General features: G+C 39.1%; 2 protein-coding genes across 2 annotated transcripts in view; both read left to right on the plus strand.

The window, feature by feature from the left end:
- Positions 1–1366: 1366 nt before the first annotated feature.
- Positions 1367–7778, plus strand: LOC137584358 (CRISP/Allergen/PR-1). The gene is made up of 4 exons (XM_068299712.1): positions 1367–1807; positions 5772–5972; positions 6344–6602; positions 6669–7778. The coding sequence occupies exons 1-4, from the start codon at positions 1720–1722 to the stop codon at positions 7264–7266; spliced, it is 1146 nt and encodes a 381-aa protein (XP_068155813.1). The 5' UTR covers positions 1367–1719; the 3' UTR covers positions 7267–7778.
- Positions 7779–17773: 9995 nt separating this feature from the next.
- 2mit overlaps positions 17774–23074 on the plus strand; it is a 66859-nt gene continuing 61558 nt past the window's right edge. Inside the window, exons 1-2 of the mRNA XM_068301546.1 lie at positions 17774–17858; positions 17934–18088. The gene's annotated coding sequence lies outside the window, so the exon portion shown is untranslated. The remainder of the gene's footprint in view (positions 17859–17933; positions 18089–23074) is intronic.

A 23074-nucleotide genomic window follows, 5' to 3' on the forward strand; every position in this document is an offset into this window, starting at 1 on the left:
ATGTACAATACATACAAAATATATGTACATATATATTATTTAAACACAAATAAAGCGCTCTCAAGTGGTGGATGCGGACGCGGTTAAGTAGGAAATGTAAACTAGCCTTAAAAACAACGAACAACAACATCATCATCATCGTCCGCAAAACACGGACATCGACATGAGCATGGACATGGCGATGGAGATGGTGCTGGAAATGGGCTTCAGTTTGTTGTATGTTTATTTCATATTTTGTGTTTGTTTTTTTTTTTTTTCTTTCTGTAAAGCATAATTTTTTATATTTATGTAGTTTTTCGCAAAATAAAATAAATCAGCTGAGCAGAGACGTCACTGGCCACAAAACTGGGCCTACTACTACTACTACTACTACTACCGATGGCAATCCAAACATCATGTGTGGCCTTTTTGGCTTGGTTGGCAAGGAAACGAAACGAAAACGAGATGAAGAGCAGAACCAGTTGCGCAGAATGGGCTGAGGACCAGGATCTGGGCCGCGCGATCGGCTCAATCGTTTGTACTTGTTAATGGCTTTGTACGCGTAATTATTTTGGCAAGAAGCACAAAATCGGTGCGAAGCGGAAATGCGAATGCTAAGCGAACTCTGTTCACTGTGCACTGTGAGCGGAATTCTGGGGTAGGAGCCATTTTATGCATTCGATTCGGTTGCCGCTGCCTGGTGAAAGGATCAGGGGGCCATTTGTTGTTCATGTATGCATATGTTGTTTTTGTATTTTGTTTATATTTAATTGGGTGTTTTTATTGGTTTTTAATGATACGCGAAATGATCGAAGTTTCGACTCCTGGCCGCAGGGCACCTGCTGGCCACCTTTCACAGAGTCCCTTGATGCTGCCACACCCCTATCACATACATACATATGTACATATGTAAGTACCAACCAACTCATATAAGTTGGAGGCAAGTGATTGTTGCCGAACCAGGCGGCAACAAAAGCGATCACATTGCCATGATTAATATTGAGTTCAATCATTGTCTTTGCCTTTCTTGCCGGGCAATTATTAAAGAACACAAAAGCTTGGCAACATTTAACTGGTCATAGCAACATGTTGTCGCCAGTCAGCATGTTGATAAACGCACAGTGCTTGCTTTCCTCTCAGCCTCTGCTCAATCTTCTCAGAGAGAGTGAGAGACAGCGAGAGAAGCTGTGATTCTTACTCTCAGCCTCTGGCATAGTCTCTGGCTTTTGTCAAGCTCTCCACGCACAGCGATGATAGCAACATCAGGTGGCCGCCGATCAGCGGTTGATGGTAGCAGCAGCTTCTTTGGCTCTGCCAGCGGCTGCGTTATCGGCCGACTGTGGTATAAAAACGTCGACACCGCAGAGCCCCCAATCAAACAGACGACGCCTTCAAGTCTAGCTGCACGTACACGAGAGTGGAGTTGGAGACGTCGGCATTAAATTTTTCGTGACGCTATTTTTTTCGGTTTTTGGCTTTAACTCAATCATCATTTTTTGGAAACAGCCATAACTCAAATTCATTTGTGATATCAAATTCCCCAAAACTCAAAATTCCAAAAATATAAATATAAAAATCTGTCCGAAACATAAGAAATCCTCAAAATTCAAGTGTATGAAATTAAAAATATAACACTGTCTTTTATGAAAAGGTTATATTTTCCAATAACAAATTAAAAATATTAAGTGATTATCTACAAGAAAATTAAAATAAAAGTGCTTGAAAACAAAGTTAATCAAGATGATGCAGCAAAGTGCATTAATTTTACTAACCATCATCACGTTCACCTGCTGCAGAGTGACATTGGCCTGTCATGGAAAGTTAATAGGTAAGTTGGCCAAAATCCATTCAAAATCGAAACCCCACCCAAACCCAAAAAATGTTTGCCATTTGGTATGCTTGTCAGATACAGATACAGAACAAACTATAAGAGACACTTTTGGCATGCATAGAGAGCTTCAATTTCAATTTGCATTTGTATTTGTAGTTTTGTTTTGTTTTAGCCACGTTTTTGTCGTTTATTTTATGAGCTGTGGGGTGTGGGGTATGGGGGGAGGAAAAGTGCGCCGTTTTGTGTATTTTAGTAAATATTTGCCAACAAAATGTTTTGTTGTTTAATCAACGTTTAAATGCTTAGCGAAGCTTTTTACCTAGATAAATCTATACTTTTCACGCACTTAATATCAGCGAGGTGAGCTTCAGAACATTGGCAACAGCCAGCCAAATTATTTATGTAAATTGTTGTTAATGTCCAATGGCTGTTAAATTTTATTTTAAATCGATTACTATAAATAGATACACGAGCTGAAACTGGAGTTGTCTTTCTCTTAACGTCATTTGTTATATAAAAAAAAAAAAACATAAATAAATTGTATAATAAATAGTTTTAGAAAAGCAACAACTACATATTGGCGGCATATTACTTAAGAGTTTCAGTTTGGGGAGAAAACCGGTTAAAAATTTCCAGTTTTCATCCGTATATATATATATATATTAAATACTTATTTCGAAAACTTTAAAGAGATAAATTAAATAAATTAGGTAGCTGAACTTCCCATAAGGAATTAAAGGCCAATCAACTTGCCCAAAAGCCAAGTACAAATATTTGAAACCATTTAATTAACATTTAACCAGTCTAAATTATGACAAGAGCTCAGTGAACTTGACCAAAACAACAGGCGCCAACAGCACGAGTAAATAGCAGACGTAAACAAATTTTTGGTTCAATAAAAATGCTTAAAAAATGATTACAAATTAAAATCCCCCAAATTTATTTGAAATGGGTCATAATCAAGTGTGCTGGAACAAATAGATTGATGTATCCAAATGGCCATAACAATTTTCATGAACAATCATCGCTTTATTACTCTTCTAGTATAGGGTATACCAAATTTACGAACCAGTAAAAAGTTAAAAGTTAATAAGTTGAAATTCAATTCTCTTTAGTCACAATATGAATTTTAAAGGGTATTAAGACGTCTTTATAGTCAGAGGGCGTGTGGACCTCTTAACATTCTTTGTTCTGCATAAACACGGGCGCCAGTCTTTGGGTCTTTGGCCAGAAAGAAAACAAATTCCAGTTGTCCGATACTCGTAAAACAAAAATACATTTTTATAGTGCGCGTGTGCGTTTTTGATTAATGATTGCTTTTATGTTTCGCATGTATCGCCATTTGGTGGTCTTTTCAACGCAATTTCTAACAATAGCAAACATTTTATTAAATCGATTTCAATAAACATCATAATAATAATGGGGGAATTTCAGTGTTTCCTATATGCATAAAGATGCTCAAATGTATTGTCTATATAAATGTACATACATATACATAACTTTTATTCCTTCTCTGTGGCCGAAACGTTTTGCTTTTGCTGCGGCATCAATCAAAAGCTTAACGTGCTAATAATGTAATTAAATATGTAGATACGTGGACAAGAGCAACAACTACGGCAACAACTAAGGCAACATGGAACAAGGGTAGCTGGTGATAATCAGTAAATGATAAATGAAAATGAAACGAAGCATAAAGCATAACTATGAAAATTAACTCGCGCTAAATGTGACAGAGATTTTTCAACATCTCCGTGCAATGAATACGTGCTCCAGGCTTAAAAATTCAAACCGCACAACCAGAGTCAGACCCAGACCCAGACGCAGACACTGTTACTTGCTCTGACTCTGTGCCAGTGCATCTTCAAGGTGAAATCAACGCCTGGATATGAAATGCAGTTAAGCACTTGTTAACATATTGTCGGCATTTGGCTCGTCTCTAGGTACCTACTTGGCTGGCCTTTTTTGAGGCAGCAAGTTTGCTGCTTAAGTCTTTCGTTTCACATGCTGAAAAGTTATTGCAAGCTGTTGACGTTTCGTTGTCAACATTATCTTCATCTCGAGTGCGGCAGCACTTGTTGTTGTTGCTGCTGTTATTGTTGATTTTACGAGTGTTGTGGCTTTTGTTGTTGTTGTTGTTATTTTATTGCCAAGAGGCAATATGTAAATGCGGCTTTTGCGGAAACTGATCGACAGCTTTATATGCAATTTGTCAGCGAAGGTAGTTCACAAATTTGCATAGCGCCCATTGCAACAAAACGTAATAAGCATGAGGTGAAATGCAAACCATCAGCCATTAAGCCATTCAGTGAGCCAAACAGGTGCTAGAGGCATTGGCTTAAGCCCGGCATGATTGATATTAATGCTCTTCGACCAAAAACATACAGCTCTGGGCATAGCTTTGATTTGCCTACCGGTTTTTTCTTTTTTCATTTTTATTGATATAAATGTAGCATAATTTGACAGCTGCGGTTGACTTTTTTTTTCGTTGTCGTTGTAGTTTTAGTTGGTTTGAGACGATCTCTCATTGCTATTTTTAGTCTCAGCCTCTCGTAACCTTGAAGGCGTATTAAGATTAAGCCAGAGCAGACGACAGAACGCACACACACACACTCACTTTTTTGTTGTGTATATATTGACATCTAGACCCATATTTGTTGAGCCAAGCGGAGCTGCAAACATATTTAAGTTCATCTCTGACCATTGGGTGCGTCAAGATGTCTGATTTTGACAAACACGTCCCGGCACTTGACCGGCCAACATGATGCCATGGCCAAGCCAATATTTTTCGGAATCTCTGATCTGAATCACACTTGAAGTTGAAGCTGACCTGGCTTAAATATTCTCACGTCTCCATGGACAATCAGCGCCCATCGGCTCAGCTATTATTATAATTATTAAAAATTATTAAGCGCGCGTAATTATTTAAATGAAATGGCCACCACGCCCCACTGTACACTGCAGGAGAAGGATACGTAAAACGCACTTGGCAACTTGTCTTCCGTTTTGTGATCAGTTTTTGGTTTTTCTTGTTTTCTTTTTTTGCCTTATCTGAGGTTCACGTGTGCCTGCTGTGAGTTCAAGTAATTAACACCCTGAGGCAATTCTGTATAAATTCTCGATGAAGGTAGCAATCTTGTCTCAAAACTTGCTCACTCTCTTTCCCTCCTTCTTTGGATGCTGACACACTAACAAAAGCTAATACAATGTCATGAGTCAGGCGCCGCTACACAAACGCCACCAACCCAAAAAAAAAAGAACAATCAATAAAAAATTGGCTAATGGCAAACTTTTGCCTTTTTAATTGACGCCTTTTGAACAGCACGCGCCGCTTTGATTTTTGCATTTAACTTTTTTTCTTCTCCTATTATTGGTTCCCCATTTGAGTTAATTTTTTCTTCACTTTTTTGGCTTTCTGTTTCTGTTCTATTTTAATTTGCTGGTCATTAACTTAAACCGGTTAGCGATTGCCTTAAAGAAAGTGATATAAATTTTAAGCGATTTGAATCGCTTAACCGGCTAGTTACATAAAACCCGCACACAATGTCGATCATAAGCACGTGTAAGTCGCTGATATTATGCATTAAATCAAATAAATACTAAAATCGGTGAAAAAAACGTAATGAAAATACAAAACGCTTATAAAAAAACCATTAAAAATTTCGTCTTGAATGAAATTTCAACAAATATTAACACACAAAACCAAAAATTAGATAGCTAAAACCGGCTCCATCTACAGCATAAAACTCGAGCTTAACTTTACGTCAAAGGAGAAACATTGGCAATAAAGAAATCTACAAAAGTTTTAAGCATTTATTTGAATATGAACGAAAATAGAAATGATAGCATGTCCCCAGCCCAAAGCGACAAGCGAAACCAAGTCAAAGTCCCCGAAAATCTTATGCATATTCTAAGATAGTTAATGCGATTATAATTTATGCAAATTTTGACCTAATCATTTCAGCATCGGGCATCACAGCGGAGGAGAAATCCATCATCATGCAGGAACACAATCGCCTCAGACAATTGGTGGCCACCGGACGGTATCCCGGCCAGCCAGGTGCCGAGAATATGCGTGAAATTGTCTGGGATGATGAGCTGGCAGCCCGTGCCCAGCAATGGGCGGACAATTGTCAATTTCGTCACGATCCCCATCGGACAATAAGTAAGTTATCTGGTTCTATAATAGTTTGTAAACTGCATGGACTGTTCATCTACCCCACTCAACTACTACTCCCACCACCACCACCACCACCACATGATTCCCCATGCCCGTTAAATGACACGTGGCACTTTAATTGGTTTGTGATTTGCATGTCATGGATTTGTGAAGTGAAATTTGATATTTGTTTTAGTTGTTAAGCTTCATTGATATCCCATTATTATCCTTTTGCACGTTTGGCTTATAAAACACTAAAACTAACCCAGCATGCTCAACAAGCAATTGCACCTCGCCCCCTCGTCAAAACTCGCTGAGAGTAAAATTCACACACAAATACTAATTTCAAGTATTTTCCATTTGTTTCTGCTTATTAGATCGCTTTACAATGGGTCAGAATTTGGCCATCATTTGGAGCACAGCACCACTGGAAGCCGATGATGGCGATTTCCCATCACGCATTCAAAACTGGTTCAATGAAGTGCAGAAATATTCCTTTGGCGATGCCTGGTCACCCAAGACAGGTCACTATTCCCAACTAGTGTGGGGAGAGACAAGTCTGGTGGGCTGTGGCTTTGCCGAATATAAGGATGCCAGCAAATATAACAAGCTCTATGTCTGCAACTATGGACCAGGGTAAGTTGCTCATAAAACTATCACTCTTTAGTATACTAATTGATGTTTTACTCTATTCTGTTGCAGTGGTAATGTGGTCGGCTATAATCCTTATGAGGTGGGAAAGCCATCTTGTTCAACATATGGCATGAAACCATCTTCACGGTACCAGGGACTTTGTGCCGCACCTGGCTCTTCGCCAGCCATTAGCAACAGTGTCTATGAAACGTATGATTACAGCTACAACTCAGCTTTAACCAGCAACAACAAGCCGACTAACAACATTAACAAGAGCCCACAAGCTACTACCAACAACGACTATAACAAACCATCTGCATACCCCCCACAGCCAGCCCCAGCAGCAGCAGCCGCAGCGTCCGCGTCGCCGTCGTCCGGCGGTGCCTCGTTTGGTACCGCAACGCGTGGCAGCAGTTTCGCCTACACCACAGAGAGGAATCAGCAGGCGCAATGGCAATCCGGCAAATACAAACACAAACTCGAGGCATATCGCCCAAGCGCTGCGGAGTTTGAGAAGTCAGTACATAAGCATACCATACTACGCACCTATATAGACCAGAATCGGAATCAACAGCAGGAGCAGGAACAGCAGCAGGCAGTGATTTCAGATACTCCCAGCACCCAGAAACCCACACGAGGCTGGAGCCTATTGACGTGGCGCGGTTGATAATGATAACAATCTCGTCTAATCGGAAAATCCATTAATAGTTTTGCCGTTCAATGTATTAGGCCAGCGCCCGCAGTAATAACTACTATGTAGTGCCATTTTACCCCCACTCACCCACTGTCATCACTGATTCCGGCCCTACCCCACCCTTATCCATACTCGCCTTTATTACTTTTGTGTAATTTTTCGCCTTGTAGATCTTAGCAAATTGTAGGCTCGTATTGCAACAACAAAAAAAGAAAAGAAAAAACCATTTGCCATATGTTGCACGTTAATTAATGTATTCTATGCGTATGTAAATTATTTGTCAATCGATATACTTTCGAATTTCCGCCCGTTCATCACATTTGGAGGCATGCCAGAGACGAATGTTTGTATCAAATGTTTGAAACTTCACAACTCCAACAAAATCAATTAACCAATTGTTAAGTCGGCATTCAACATCAATCAGCTAGTTGTAGTTATAGATTTCATCATAATAAAAAACACTAAAATGAATTTGTAAATAACAATGTTTGTACTTGGCTTGGACGAAATTTGAAAAGTAACCGTAAAAGGCTAAAGAGTGGTTTGAAAATTTAAGAGAGCAAGTGCATGAAACTAAGAGTCAAGGAGTTCTCACTGCGCATGAACAGGACTCGTTGCGTTGCTGAATGCCAATGCTGAATTATAAGCCGCTTAAAGAGGAGAACTTCCATAGCTGAATTATATATTCATTTACAAACAGGCATAACTACATACATACATATATGTATATCTCTACATGTATGAACAGTGCAAGATAAGGACTTGTGGGTGAGCACAATAAGCCAATGAATGCAACAAGACCCACACACAATTAAGGCGGATGTTTGGCTGAGTAACAAAGAGGCTTTGTTATGGATGAAGCTAATAAGCTGGACAGCCCACATTGTATCTACTTACATAAATGCTGCTTTGTGTGTGTGGGTGCAATTTATGAATGTATGTCTACACATGTTCCTGGTTGATTCAGTCTTCTAGCCACTAGCTCAAGGTCGCAGGTAACTTTCGTGAGTGTGTTTGTGTGTGTGGGTGTGAGTTGAGGAAGCTAAACTTTTCGCAACTTCAGATCGTTTGGGGCTGTTGGCAACTTTATTTTCTGATAAGCACACACAGAAGGGCAATCAAAGTTGCATGGCTATCTACGTAACATTAAACTGCGACTTCATTTTCAGTTTTAATTGTTCCGTTTATCTGGCCGTTAGCTGTCCCCAATGTAACACACGATTTTGGTTTAGGGTTGGCGGAATGGCTATAAATTTCGACCACGCAAACACACACACACACACAGACAATAGGGTGTCAATTTCCGTTGTGACATGAAATTAAGATAGGCAAAAATTGCTGTCAAATGTCGTTTGTCGCACACATACATACATATGCACGACAGTTGTAAAATCCAGACAAAAATGAAAATATGTAAAAGATTTGCAGTTATGGTTATGTTTATGTGGTTTTGCTCTATGACCTTTTCGTTTCATTCTCCTACTACTCCAAATATAAAGCCTTTGTACAATGTGTATGTATGTATATGAATACTATAATTTGCCTTCTTCAATCTGAATCTCAGGGCAGACTCACTTCACTTCATCATCTCTCGGCCCACTCACAGAGGCTGGCAGCGTGAAATTAACTGACAGAGGCCATGGCAAGGCAACGTTTATTTATACGCTCGACCATACATTAAAATGTGACGCACACTCTCCGAACGGCTGTGAGTGTCGTTTACTGTCACGCCAAGAACCAAGCACTGGCCCCTCGGACTTGGCGCTTGTCCTGCCTGATTTATGGCAGAAATGCAAGAGTGAAAAATACAAACCAAAGAAAAAAAAAAAGAAAAAAGAAAAAATAAAAAAATACGCTAACGTCAATTTGATACAGCTGTCACAGAGAAAAACGCAATATTTGAGTTGAGTTTACACTTGGAAAATTTTCTGAAAGAAGGAAATAAATGTAAATGACCGCATGTAATTAAGTTCGCTTAAAGTGCCGCAAATTGCCAAGTCGAGCGATGAAAAAGGATTCGGAGCCCAAAAGCGATTGCATGGCGGCTTATGAATTTCCACGCATTAATTTTATTTCTCTTAATTTTCGTTTTCCCTTTTGTTTTGCCTTTTCATTTTTGCATGGTATTTTTATTCTTTCCACTTGATGGGCCTTGCCAAATGTTTTTCTTTCCATTTCAACTTTTAAAGGTTTTTCATTACTTTTCGCTATTTGTATGTGTATAATTAACAGAGAACTGTACTCAATTGGGTCAACTTAAGCTTAAAATAATGAAATTCTTTTTGATAGAAAAACCCTGAAAAGTATGCTATATAAAGTTTAATAGTTTATCTTCTTGAATGTTTTGGTCGTACATTTAAATCTCATCCTTATTTCCTCTGTATTGTAACCACTTTATTTAACAATCAATTTAGTTTCAACATTATTTTTGTTGCAATCAAAGATTTTGGTGTGTTTTTCTATTTGGTTTCTATTATTTTTGAGGCTTAGAGTTGAGCTAGGTATATGCAATTTGGCAGATGCATTGGCAACAGTAGCAGCTGCTGCAAATTTCGAGAAATCATAAATGCCACCACACTCCGGGCTGACTCACAACCTACAAAGATATAAAACCAACTGAAATGAAACAATAAAAATGTATATATACATTTAATACAATAAAAGAAAAAAAAAAACGAAAGCCAGGAGAAAAAAAGAACACATATTGGAAAAGTTTTTCAATTTCAGCAAAGCTTTTATTTTATATGCAAAGATATCACACATACTCCCACCTCCTACCTCTTGATATTTACCCAGCCATTCAGTGTCTCTGTGCTTTGTGCTCTGTGCTCTATGCTAGGGGTCCAAATGCAGGCACACAAAACTACACACTCTCACAGACGCAGATACTAACACATTGAAACACACACAAAATTAGAAATAGGAAACTCAACAACAAAACGCAAAATGTAAGCAATAAGCGAAAATGAAATGAAAACTCATGAATGGGCACTTTGAACGAAAAGAAACAAAATGCAAAGTCGTTGGGGAGAGAGAGTGAGAGAGAGAGAGAGACGGTGTGGCAAAGGCAAAATCAAACCGAAAAATAACATTTTGTGAGCATTATTGGTGGCTTTTGATACCAACTTACCCGCCCTTTAACCAAGCAATCGAATGCAGTTGAAGTTATAACTTTGCATAGCCGCATGTCTGTTGGCCATGAAATGGATTACGAAGGGCAACATATTTAAGCTAACTGAAATTACAAAAAACACAAGTGAAGTGAAATATCTCTCGACCGAAATAGAAAAATCAAAGAACGAACAATTTCACAGTTGAAGCCCTTAGCGTAGTCTTTGAAAACGGCTTTTGCTTTATTTATGAGTGTCTGCGGTCGGTCGTCGTTTTTAAGCTGGCCATAGTCCACTCTCATCAAAGTTACCTCAACACAGTGGGCTGTTCAAGAGCCATTAAATTCGCATCAGGCAGTGTGATAAACACAGGACAACACTGTCTGAAAGCCATGAGTGTAAATCATTTTCAATTTGAACATGGCCCCACAAATTGGCAACATGCGAATAATTCATGCGAAACACTTTGACCATCGGCGTCATCGGGTTCAGAGCATCAACAATGTCATTAGCACAAAGTGCCGAATGTCCAGTCAGACAGTTTCACTGAAATGCTGAGCATACAATTTCTGATTGAGTGATCCGTGTGGCTGTGAGAGGGTGGAAGAGTACGAGTAAAGCGATTGCGGGCTGGGAAGGAACCCCACTGAAAATTGAGACATTAATCTCCAAGTGTTACTTGTTGAATGATTACCAACTAAAGCGAAATGTTAGAAATTTAAGATTACATTTCTAGGTAAATGCTGCCCTTGACATTTGATAAGGACCAAGCCATCCCTGATGTTTTCTTTGGAAAAACAATTCACTTTACCTACGCTTTTCATGTGGCGCCTGGGAAAATTTATGCTACGGTCCACAATACCGTAAAAATGCTCTCTACCCTTTAAAAATTGTGGAATTTGCATATTTTTTTTGTTATGTTATGTGTGGGGCAAGCAACGCCAAAATAAATACATACGAACCAAATTCGTTGGAAGCAAAAAGTGTTGTTTGCTTTTGTTGAATTTTACGCGTCAAATTTTACATAAATCTTTTTTCCACTTTCATTTCTAGCGCTGCCAAGCAAAATGTGAGAGTTCTGACACAAAATCTCATGGCAATGGCAAACTTCGATCGGCAGTTAAATCAAACATAAAAAGACTAAGAAGCAACTCAACTCAACGAAAGAAGAAGAAAACCTCTAACAACAAACGACTACTAAAATTTACAAAGTCAGCTTTATGATTGGAAAGAGGGAGTGTGAGTGGGTGGGTCCATTTGGGTGGTCATAGGTTACACAACATAACCTGACTTACCCTTCGGAAGCCAACAGTCCAGTGAGTCATGTAGTTTCATTTGCCTTGATTGTACAAAATATTGTTCGGTCTCTATTTTCAATCTAAAATGTGTTCATCAAATCTACATAATTTGGCCCAGGGCCTCAGACCAAAAAGCCAGAGACCAAAATTGGTAAGCCAATCAGGCCAGCAATCAGCACTTTTATTGTAACTAATCAAAGGTCAACCATAGATATTGTATAACTCAATATATGTACCTATGTTGGTCAATTTTGTGGGTGGCGAAATCCGGTCCGCAGTCACTTTATCATCCTGGCACTTATCATCATCATCATTCGTATGCCTTCATTTCAGCATCCCGCACTCGTTCACAGCATTCTCAACACGTAGCTGACGCATTTGTCGTCCGTTAATCAGTGCGGTGATTTTTTTTTTTCGGTCAAGATTTATGAGCGTCCCGTGTAATTTTCAGTTGTAGCTAGTTAGTGTCCTTTGTCAATTAGCTGGTAGAATTCTCATCACACACATATAGAGCATTCTCAAATGGAAAAGCATCTCTAATGGTTGTTTGTGTTTTCTTTTTTTTTATATTTTTTAAACTCAGTTCCATCATGGCTAACATCCTTTTGCTTTTAATAGATGCAATTGCAGCGTAAAACCAAATACAAAGAAATGTTACCAACTGAAAAAAGAAATTGCATAAAAAAGAGAGTAACTGAGTTTTTCGGAGATATACATACTCGTACAAATATATGTATGTATATGTAAGTATATATGTATGTAGATACTCACAGACTATGAGGCATTGACTTGTACAAGAAAAACCAATTAAAATGAAAACATGAATGGTTCCATGGTGCGGTCGATTCCAAATGGATTGCTATGGCAATGGTCAGAGTGCCCCACCAACTAAAGCTTTAGTCCTTACAATGAACTTCGAAATGAGTCTACGACTCATTAATAGGCGTATCTGTGTGTGTGTGTGTGTGTGTGTGGATGTATTTGTTGAATGCAACCAATAAAAACTTTCATTCCTTCATCTTTATCCATTGTCAGGTCAGTGCATATTTGTTTTATTGCTAAATGCCAATGATTTCTTGGCTTATTGCATTTCACTCACACACACACACGCACACTCGCAGCACACATCAAGTTGATTAATTAATTCTCCAGCTTGGCCTTACTGGAATTTCATGTGTCTATAGACAAATATTTCTCTGTCTTATTAACATTCTCAGTCAGGCATAAAGCCAAGTTTTATACTCAAATTCCGTAGTTAAATTGATAACATTATTATGGCGTTAATTGTTTGCCAAACGTTTTTACTTTCTGTGGTAAGACCCTTCGTTTTTTTGGCCAAAACTTGTTGAACAATAAATAATGGAGTTGGCCCTGTAAAACGACTAGACTTTTCGATTTTGCAAAGTTTTTAGCAAAATGTTGCCGCAAGTCTACAGCGGATGTTGCAAATGCCACAACATTGAGCTCAGCCAGGCGGCAGCAAGTAAACTTTTGTGGTTCTCCAAGCATATGTGTGAGTGTGCGGGTGTGTGTGCGTAAGTCAATTGGAAAAGTGACACATGTGTCGCATTTGTTGTCCTAAAGTCAGTTCTGGCTTGTGTGCATTGGCGTAATTAATTTGAAACGGCGACAAAAACGGATGTCTATGACCCTCTGCACTCCTCTCTCTCTCTCTCACACTCGTTATATGCTAATTGTGAACATCCGCATCCGTATCCGCCATTTTAAAATACCCAAAAATGTTAACTGTCATTGCGGGATGTCAATTAGAAAAATTGACAAAATGTTTATACATTAAAAATTGTAGGTAGATACATTAAAAGCTTATATTATTATTTATTCTGCTTAATATTTGCATTATTTCTCACTTTGCTGGACAGATTCATGTTATTGCAACAATTTCGTGCAGCTGTGGCAGACACTTAACCAACCACCCACTCACACACACACACACACAAACAACATACTTGGCCTGGCAGCTGTTTAAAATTCAATAAAAAAAAAAGAGAGAAAGGAAAAATGGTAAGGCAAAAAATTGTATAATGCCAAAGTCTGCATGTAAATTGTGCCTAATAAAAGTCTTATTGAATTTACAATATGGAGACAGGCAAATAAAATTATAATTTAAAAAAGAAGGCAATGCAATATGTTCTTGGATTTCCATATACAAATACATTCAGGCAACAGATTTTTATTGTCATTAAACATACTCAATTGAGTTCGTCCTTATTGATTACCTTTTTACACTTAGGCACATGCATTCGATACCGACTTACATTTCCGTAGAGACAGACATGAATATTTACTTTTCGCAGCATTGGAAGTTGATTTGTCATGCATGTCGCGTATGTCACATCAACACCGACAGCTTCACTCAAACACCCACCCACACACACACACACACACACTCAAATGGTTGAATATATGCATTGCCAATTGTCACTTTTGTTGACTGACTTTGACGTGAACTGCTTTTTAGAAACTACGCTCAGGAATTTGTTGGCCCCAAATATCTAAGACTTCGGTTATCAGGAGAAGATGAAAAAGGGAACCAGAAACATGTCGCCTACACAAGTGTGTGATGGTTTTTCTTGTTTATCCTCTTCAACTTAATGAAAAGTTTTTATTGCCAGCTCCCACACATGCATAGAAGCTTATATATAGACTACACGAGTCTGAAATAAAATTAATACACCAAAACAAGTTAGAATGTTGTGTGGGTTTGCTATTGACTTTCTGTTAACTTCTAGTTTTCACATCTAAATTCTAGTCCTTTTTAAAATAGATTTTTGAAATCATCAATCTACCGATCGCAAAAACCACTCCTGTTAAAGGCTTCACGACTGCTTAGATACATTCTGTTAGCCTTACATGTCCATTTAAATATCATCTGAAAATCATTTATTGTCATATCATCAGGAAAGTAGGCAATAAATTTGTATGTATATCCAAGTCTTGATTTGTCCACCCAGATAGTGTTAAAAACTAACGAAAAAGATAGGCATTTAGACCAAGTCGAATAATAAATGAACTGCCAAGGGGGAGGCGTGGCTAGAAGAAAGATTGATGACATTCTTGAAGCAGAATAATCAGAAGCACAGGGACAAGAGAGCATCGACGGGCCAATGCTTTCATGTCTAATTAAAAAGAACACTAGAGACCTTCAAATCAACCATCAGCACGTCTGTTCACATTTGCCATCACCGGGAAAACACCCTGAAGGAACCGCAAAAGGACTCACATTACTCATACGTTATAAACACATTAAAGGAGCACCGAAGGCGCGCACACACACAGACAAACAGAGAGACAGCAACATAAAATCTAAACAATAATTACACATGCGACCGGGATCGTCGGGCAACCAGACCGGCAACCTCAGTGCAGTCCAACATAAGTACATATGTTTCGACGATGACTCCCAGGAGATAGCCACTGCGAGTTCGACTCCAAATGCGAATACGAGTACGGGTACGGGGCCATAAACGTAAGTGAATTAACCATTCAACTAACATTACGGCCATTAAATCATTTTTGTGAGGGCTGCGTGCGAGCGGGCACGCAGAAGGGCGGGCAGGCTCGGCAAAAGAAGACCAGTCAAAGGGAGTGTGCCCATTCACAAGCCTTGCTGCATATACTTTTTGGAATTTATTTTTTTGTGGGGCGCCACCGCAGAAAAACAAAAAACAAACATACAAAAACAAGCATGTAAACTAATTTGATGCCACCCTCACCCCTGCATGTATGCAGGGTGCGTGTTTGTCTCGCAATTGAAATTTGAACTGCAAAGTGAGGAGCTGACCCACAGCCATTTGATGAGTGGGCGTGTCGAGTGAGTGTTTACAGCGTTGCAATAAATTGCGTCCTGCACGCAATGCGCCCCGCTGAAAGCAAAGCAAACCAAACACTTTGCCACCTCAGCCACCGCGTTTGCCACATCGTTGCGGAGGTGTGGCAAACGTTTGGCGTGGACTCCCATCAGGGGAAACGCCAAACGAATTAGAAATCGTCGTAGCACTCCAAATGCATTAAGCATGCCATTCGGTTCATTGGATCCTCGACAACAACAACATCAACAGCAAGAACAACATAGACTGAGGGTATTAACAAGGCGTCAAAAGGAGCGATTAAATCGAAAACGAAGTCTTACACAAAAGGCCAGCGACTAGCTCAGCGGGCAAAATCAATTTATGACTCACGCACACCATCAACAGCAACAGCAATGGAATGTGGGTGGATTGGGTGTCCTAACTATTTAGTTGAACAATGTAGTGTTTGTAGTCAGTCCATGAGCTGGGTGAGTCTCCGCATATAATTGAATTCCAAGGTGTAGAACCTTAAAGCATCACTCGGCAATATCACATCATCTTTATGTGGTGCTGAGATGAAATAAATACCTTAACGAGCGAATGCGTTTGGCAAAATGAGCCGTAAAAGCAATCAATTTGCCATGTGTTTCTTTCGTCGGTTTCGCCCGTAATGTAAATGCAAATTTATACAAAATCAAATATTTAATGTACATGGAAATCGCAAGGCAAGGACGACGCATCGTCTGCAAAAAAAAGAAAATTTCCACAGATTTATTTACATTTTTTTTTTCCTTCGTCGAGGCGCTTAAACTGAGAGCAAACAATTATGAGGCAGCAACCGAAAATCCCAGCAGGCACCTTTGATGACACACTTTTTTTTTCCTCTTGTGTGATACATCCTAGTCAGATGAAACATATATATAAAGGATATTTTTGTGTGTACGTAATTGCAAATATTTATTTGAGCGCACGTATGACAAAATAAGTAAATACACACAATGCCAAAGCCTACACACACTCACACACACACACACACATAAATAAATAAATAAATGGAACACGAACGGAAACACACAGAAGACCAAAAATACTCAGGGCTGTGGCAAGGGAGCTCTGCTCCGAAACGTGCCTGCTGTCAGCGATTGTAATTTTTAATGGCAACTTCTGGAATTTATGGATCTAACTTCTTCTTCTGGGTCGAATCCGCAAGGTGAGAATCATGGCTGTGAGCTGCATTTAAATGGCACTTACACTTACCATGAAAAAGGGCAATTGAAACTGCAAAATATAGTCGAGGTCACTGCACGCCACTGCCCCCCAATACCACTCGGACCTGGGGATTCGGACGAGAATATGCGAATAAAAAACATGGCAATATGGAGCATCAATATTGGGGGATGAGGAGGTGCTGGATTAACATGGAAACTCTCCCCCATTTTGAAATTGGCAAAAATTAGTTTCGGAGGGTGCATAAATTTATAAACATTTTTAAGGGCGAGGGTTTAACCACTGGGGAATTGCCTGAATATGTTTTATAACTGACATATGAGCAAATGTTGAATTTTTAATTGATTCCAGCTGATTTGAATGTGAAGAGCAAAGCTTTTCAATTAGCCCTCATCCCCATCCACTGCAGAAGGCACACAGTTTGAGTGTTGTATATAAGAAGTATAAAAAAGGAGAAACATTTCCATTTGTACACACGTAGTTATCAGGGGCGGATCTAATGGCGGTAAAAAAGCTATTTGCCCTGTATTTTCTCACTCTGCCAACAACTGTAACCGATGCCACGCACATTCCGTCCCCTCTTTTTCTATCACGCCATCGATCAGAAAGCAAAAGTTTTTCACTCTCCCCATCTCGCTCACTCATTAACTCACTCGCCAAATCATTCATTTTGCAGTTTTGTACTCCCATATGCCAAATGCATTTTGCTCTCTTTGCTTACCACTCTCACTCTCAGTCTCACTCGCTGCAGCTCCACACATTTGCACATGTAAGAGAGAGCACCATAGTTCTTCTTCTTTTTTACGTTCTCCCGCTCTAAGCTGTGCTTACATATTTGCCCGCCCATATGCTTGAGAGATAGAGTGAAAGAGCACCATAGTTCTTCTTCTTTTTCACCTTCTTCTGCTCTATCATGTGGCTCCACATGTGAGATAGAGCATGAGAGCACAATAGTTCTTCTTCTTATTCACCTTCTCCCGCTCTATGCTGTGCCTATAAAAGAACCTGCACTCAAGGCGGCGGAGATCAGTTTGCGGGGGTGCATTGTCCAGTTCGGTTGCCGGCAGCTGCCGGTAAAAGTGACGTAATAATGTGAAAGTGGCTGATCGTACAGAAATGATGTAAGTAAACAATTACTATTATTTTATATATTATTATTTATTATTATATACACTTTTCATATATTTTTATTGTAGAATAAATTGTCTGATGCCTTCAAATCCCAATAGTAAAATTTCTTCTACACATTGGAAACAAAATCTAATTGGATGATTAGCGTACTCTCTTATAACTGTTGAAGTCTTTATTAGTTCTCTTCTCATTTCTTTTTGGATATGAGAACTACTTTCAGGTAAGTATAAAAATATTTTAAATCCTAAACAAACTTTTATTTATTTGGCGGTAGAAAGTGAATAAATTTATGTCGCAGTTCTTGCTCTGCAAATTAACCGTTACATCCGCCACTGACTTTACAAATGTATTTTTTTTTTTGTATGACAGCAAGTGATTCTGAGTGTTGAATTCGAGCATAAACCTGCAAGACTTTGTGGTTGGTGTCTTTCTCTTACGATGAATAAGCCGCAATATTTCCACTTTGAATGTGCTTTAATTAGACTTCATGTTAACGGCATTTGTAGAATCAGTTAATGTCGTTATATACATATAAATTCTTACAGATTTAACTCAGAAAATCGTTTCTTATCTTTACATTTATGAAAATTAAAATCATTTAATTTATGTTTACAAATTTTTAGTATTCTATTATTTTGGATCTAAGTATTCATTTTTGGAAAATTTTTTAAATGATTGGAAACTTCTTTTAACTCATAATACAGACTGCCAAAAAGGAAAACTTAACTTGCTAAGACAAGTTAACAACAATAATTTAATAATTTGCCTTAAAGTTCCATATAACGGCAAATTATTTACTCTATTACTGAATTTACGATTAAGTCAATTATTTTTCCACCATTTAGTATTAAATTCTGTAACTTATAACAAACTACTAACTAATTAAAACCTGTTTGGAAATTAGTTCAGTAAAAGTTTACCAGTTGCTTTGTTTTTGTGGTTCTAAAATGATGAATATGCTGACATTTGGAATCAAAACTGACATATGAAACCAATTGGGGGAAAAAGCAACAGTGCAATTTACAATATAACATGGTGTATAAGTTGCAGAAGCACCACCTCCTACACTAACAAAAACAACGTCATCATTCAGAACCACAAAACAAATGTAACCAAAAGGTTAAAAGCAGTCAAACGTGCTCATGTTCACCACCCACTTCTCCGTATATGTATTCGAGCTGAAGTTAGAACCATAGAAGTTGAAAACTTCTAGAAACTTGTGAGTGTATTTGTGTAGAGTGGCTGGCATGGTTGTTTGTCTTGGTATTCAGAGTTCTGTTCACATTCCTTTGGCGTAGTGGCTGAAAGTGGCACAATAACATCTACTAGCGTACACTCTGGTACCTGGTCTGACTAAGTCGCCTAATTGTGGCCAGATATTTTGGATAGTTTGCACACCCGAGCGTATCCTTGCTCTTTGGACTTTGGCTTGGCTGTGTCAAAGACTGTGCAGTTGGCCATTTCAGCTTTGGGGTTACCGTCTAAACGCACATATTCATTTATTTGCCTTCATATGTTAATATGTAACTGAGCCTAAAGTTGTGAAAGGTGTGCGCCTCCTTTTGTTTGCCTCTAATTAAAAGCCACACATCCAAACACACACCCAGAGGGAAAGGGAACGACTTGGGGTTACAATTTAACACTGTCACGCATCGTTTCGTGCCGGCTTTTGTGTCCAAACCTTTTTGGGCCAAAAGGCCTTACCTTTCACTCACTGAGCCGGGTAGGCTTCGTACGCACGCCTGGCCAAGAGTCACAATTAGACTAATGAAAGCGGCATCAGACTGCGTAATTTTGTGGCTAATTTTCATTTGGGCCCCATCCCGACTTGTCGGGCATACGTATGCATCCAGACAGATACGTAGATAGACCTTTGGATTCCATTCTTTTCAGTCCTTTGTTAACTGGTACCTACTTGTTGTTTGCCTATTTGTTTGCCGGTTTGTTTGTTTGCTTGCTCGTTTTCTTCATGCATTTGCCTCTTCGCCAATTAAAATAAATTATAATCCAATTTACCCAGAAAAAGGCAGAAAAAAAGGAACGAAATTCACTTGCGTTTGCCAAAAAGTTTTACACAATTACGCTCAGATTTATAACAATTCTCGGCAACAGCAACAACAACGTCGCAAGTCGCGCCGCCGCTTCATTGTCTCTTGGGGGTAAAGCGAATTCATTTGCTTGAAATGTGAAATGTAAAATGTAAAATGCAAAATACTTGGAATAGAACGAGAGGTGCCTTTAGCCTGGGATCGACATGGATGTGGCAGACAGGCGGTCTGTTGTCTGTCTGGATTTTCTTTTCATTTTGTTATTTTTTCCCATTTTCCATTTTCTTGTGTTTCAATTTTTGCTTTTCTCCTCCCCCCCTCTCGTTCTCTCGCTCTCTCGAGGGGTTTTGTTTTTTCTCTGTTGCTTTTATCGTGGCGTTAAAATAATTCTCTTTTATACTCATTGACATTGAAAAAAGGCGACAGGGTTGTCGAAAGCATTTTGATGGATTAAAAGTTAAATGGCTTTCCCCCACTCACTCTAGGGAATGGCCAGACATTCGCTATGGGAAGCGGCTATTCAATTTATGTAAAAGCCAACCACCCAAAAATGTTGACCCCAAAATTAGTGGCAAATGCGGGAATTGTTATATTGGCTTAGGGCCGATCCGATAGTCAAAAGTAAAGTAGTATAACGCATTGGAATTCTGGCATTTGCATTGACATTTTCCAGCTTTAATTGGATATTTTCTTGAATTGCAAACATTTGGCAATATAAAATTGGCCTTCACTTATAATTACATAAGCATAATGGCAATTAAAACTAAAACTGCAAAACTTTGGACAGCATTCGAGCGGCTTGTGCCAATCTGAGCCATAACAATCAAAGAACTCTCTCTCCCTCTTGATCTCCCTGCTCCCAAATGCAATATATAATTTAATGGCGAATTTTTAAAGATCAAACTCCTGACAACCTGCAAAACTTTTTGCGTTGACAGACCTGGCACATGGCATCGCATCGCATGGCATGGCATCAGGCGTCCAGAGTCACCGACGACTCCTGGTCTGACTTTAGTCCCAGAATGGGGAAAAACTTTTGCGGTGATAAGCGTCAAGCAGGAGCGAGAAACTGAATGTCTGGTCTTTTCTGTTGGCTTGTGGGATAGCGTGCCATAAAAGTATGCAACAGTTTTTTTTTCCTTCTTCTATCTAGCTTTTGTCCAACTTAACACAACAAAGACAAGGGTTATTCTTGTTGTTGGTGTCTCTGTCACCGCCTTTTGCATCTATTTTTTGAAGTCATATCAGTTTTCGTCTGAATAGACACGTTATCTATATACAATAAGGCTTATGCATAGGTGGTAAGCACATCGAAATGTCTGAGGTTGATTCTTTTTCTCTCTATGAATCTGTTTCATTGGAAACTCAGCTCCTGAAAGTTATTTTGGATTTGCTTGTTAGTTCACCTTGGTATTCCATTTAACCCCTATATAACCTTTTTGACTAGCTTAAATTGTTATCAGCAATTAATCCGGCCAACTACTAGTAGATTAAAGTGCTTGACACCTGCACAATGTACAATTCAATTGAAAATTTCATTTGGAAACAAGTTGCAATAACTTGCCGGTAGCAACAATACAACAATTTATTATGGCAAAATGGCCACCAGCCATTTGGAACTCTCTACATCCTTGTAAAAGGGCACATAAATTTGATTTGTTCGACAGGCCAAACAATAACGAAATATATTTACATATCCATGTGACCCATACACTTTGAAATACAAAAAAGAAATGAGCTTCTGTATCTTTGGCGTATGCCTTCTTATGCACAAACGCATTGTGTTCAGTGTAGGCGGTTGGTAACTCTCTTGGTGAAGTTTTGCCATTCAGTTTATTGCATTGGACGACATGGAGATCGACATAAATAATTCATGCTTGATAAATTAAACAATATATACTAAGAAGCCATTAGTTATGCATAAAGTATACGCCATGTGCGCCAGACTGTAACACCCACACACACGCACACACACAGGAGACGACTGAGGCGGAGATTTGGACTGTCGTTGCAACAAGCGACAATTGCAACGCCTGCAAAGCCCAAAAAGCGGAAACGGAAGTGTGCATAGTGCATGCCATTTTGCGCATAATGTAGAGAGGGAGACAAAGACCCAGTGTGACTCTGTGTCTTTGTGTGTGTGTTTGTGTCTGTGTGTGTGTCTGGCATTGTCTAGCACTGTAAATGTCTGTACATTGTCGTATGAGGCAAAAAAATGTGTGCCAACAATGGGCATATATTTATGGGCATTGAGTGCGTTAAGCACTCCAAGAAGTTGAATTTGTCTAATAACAATAGTCTAAATGGAGTTATGCATATTATTCTCTCTATAAGGATTCACTTGGCAATCGGCTTTAGTTGAGCCTCAGTTCTCTAACTAACCTTGACAATTACTCATAATCACATCCACTGGCAACTAACTAATGTCCTTCTCTCCCCCAAGGGACCACTGCCGCAATGCAAACACAACAGTAATTATGTAATGAATAAAAGCCACAGCCAGGATCCCCAATTGTACGTAACTCTCCGCGCTTCCTCCTTTTCTCCTTTCTTCTTCGAATGCCTGGGCGACAGATACTATAATTGAAATGAAAATTACTGCCGCTGGCAAGACAGAATGATGCAGCAGCCGCCCAAAATTGTGTGGCCAGCCATTTGCACCGACCGATCCCCTTTGCTTGATGACATATAATAGTTTTGTTGCAGTTTCTGGTGTCTCTTGCTGCTGCCTGACCCTGCTCTACTCTCTGTCACTTTTACAATTTGGGGAATGCGTACGGTAAATGTAATTATGTATACGTCATGTGTTACATGGCAGCATAAATTGAGCAAAATGTCAGTCAAAGCGGCCTAAAAAACAGAAAAAGTAGCTAAGTACTTCAACAAATACATACATAAACCTCACACACAAACACACACACACACATTTACTTGCCAAGCAATTTACTTACGCTTTGTTGTGCAGTCAGCGGAAGATTTTAATGATGGCGCTTTCTCCTCTCCTCTTCTGAGCTCTGCCTTTTGCATTTTGCCATTTCCCATTCACCCGATTTCCTTTTCTATTTCGTTGTCGTGTTGCCTGCTGATGAGCTGCTCTCGCTCATTTCATTTAATTACCGAGAAATGTTTGCCTTGCCGCCACTTGATGCATCTCGATC

Source organism: Drosophila tropicalis, unplaced genomic scaffold (assembly GCF_018151085.1).
Source record: "Drosophila tropicalis isolate 14030-0801.00 unplaced genomic scaffold, ASM1815108v1 contig_878, whole genome shotgun sequence".
In the NCBI taxonomy this organism is placed as follows: Eukaryota; Metazoa; Arthropoda; class Insecta; order Diptera; family Drosophilidae; genus Drosophila; species Drosophila tropicalis.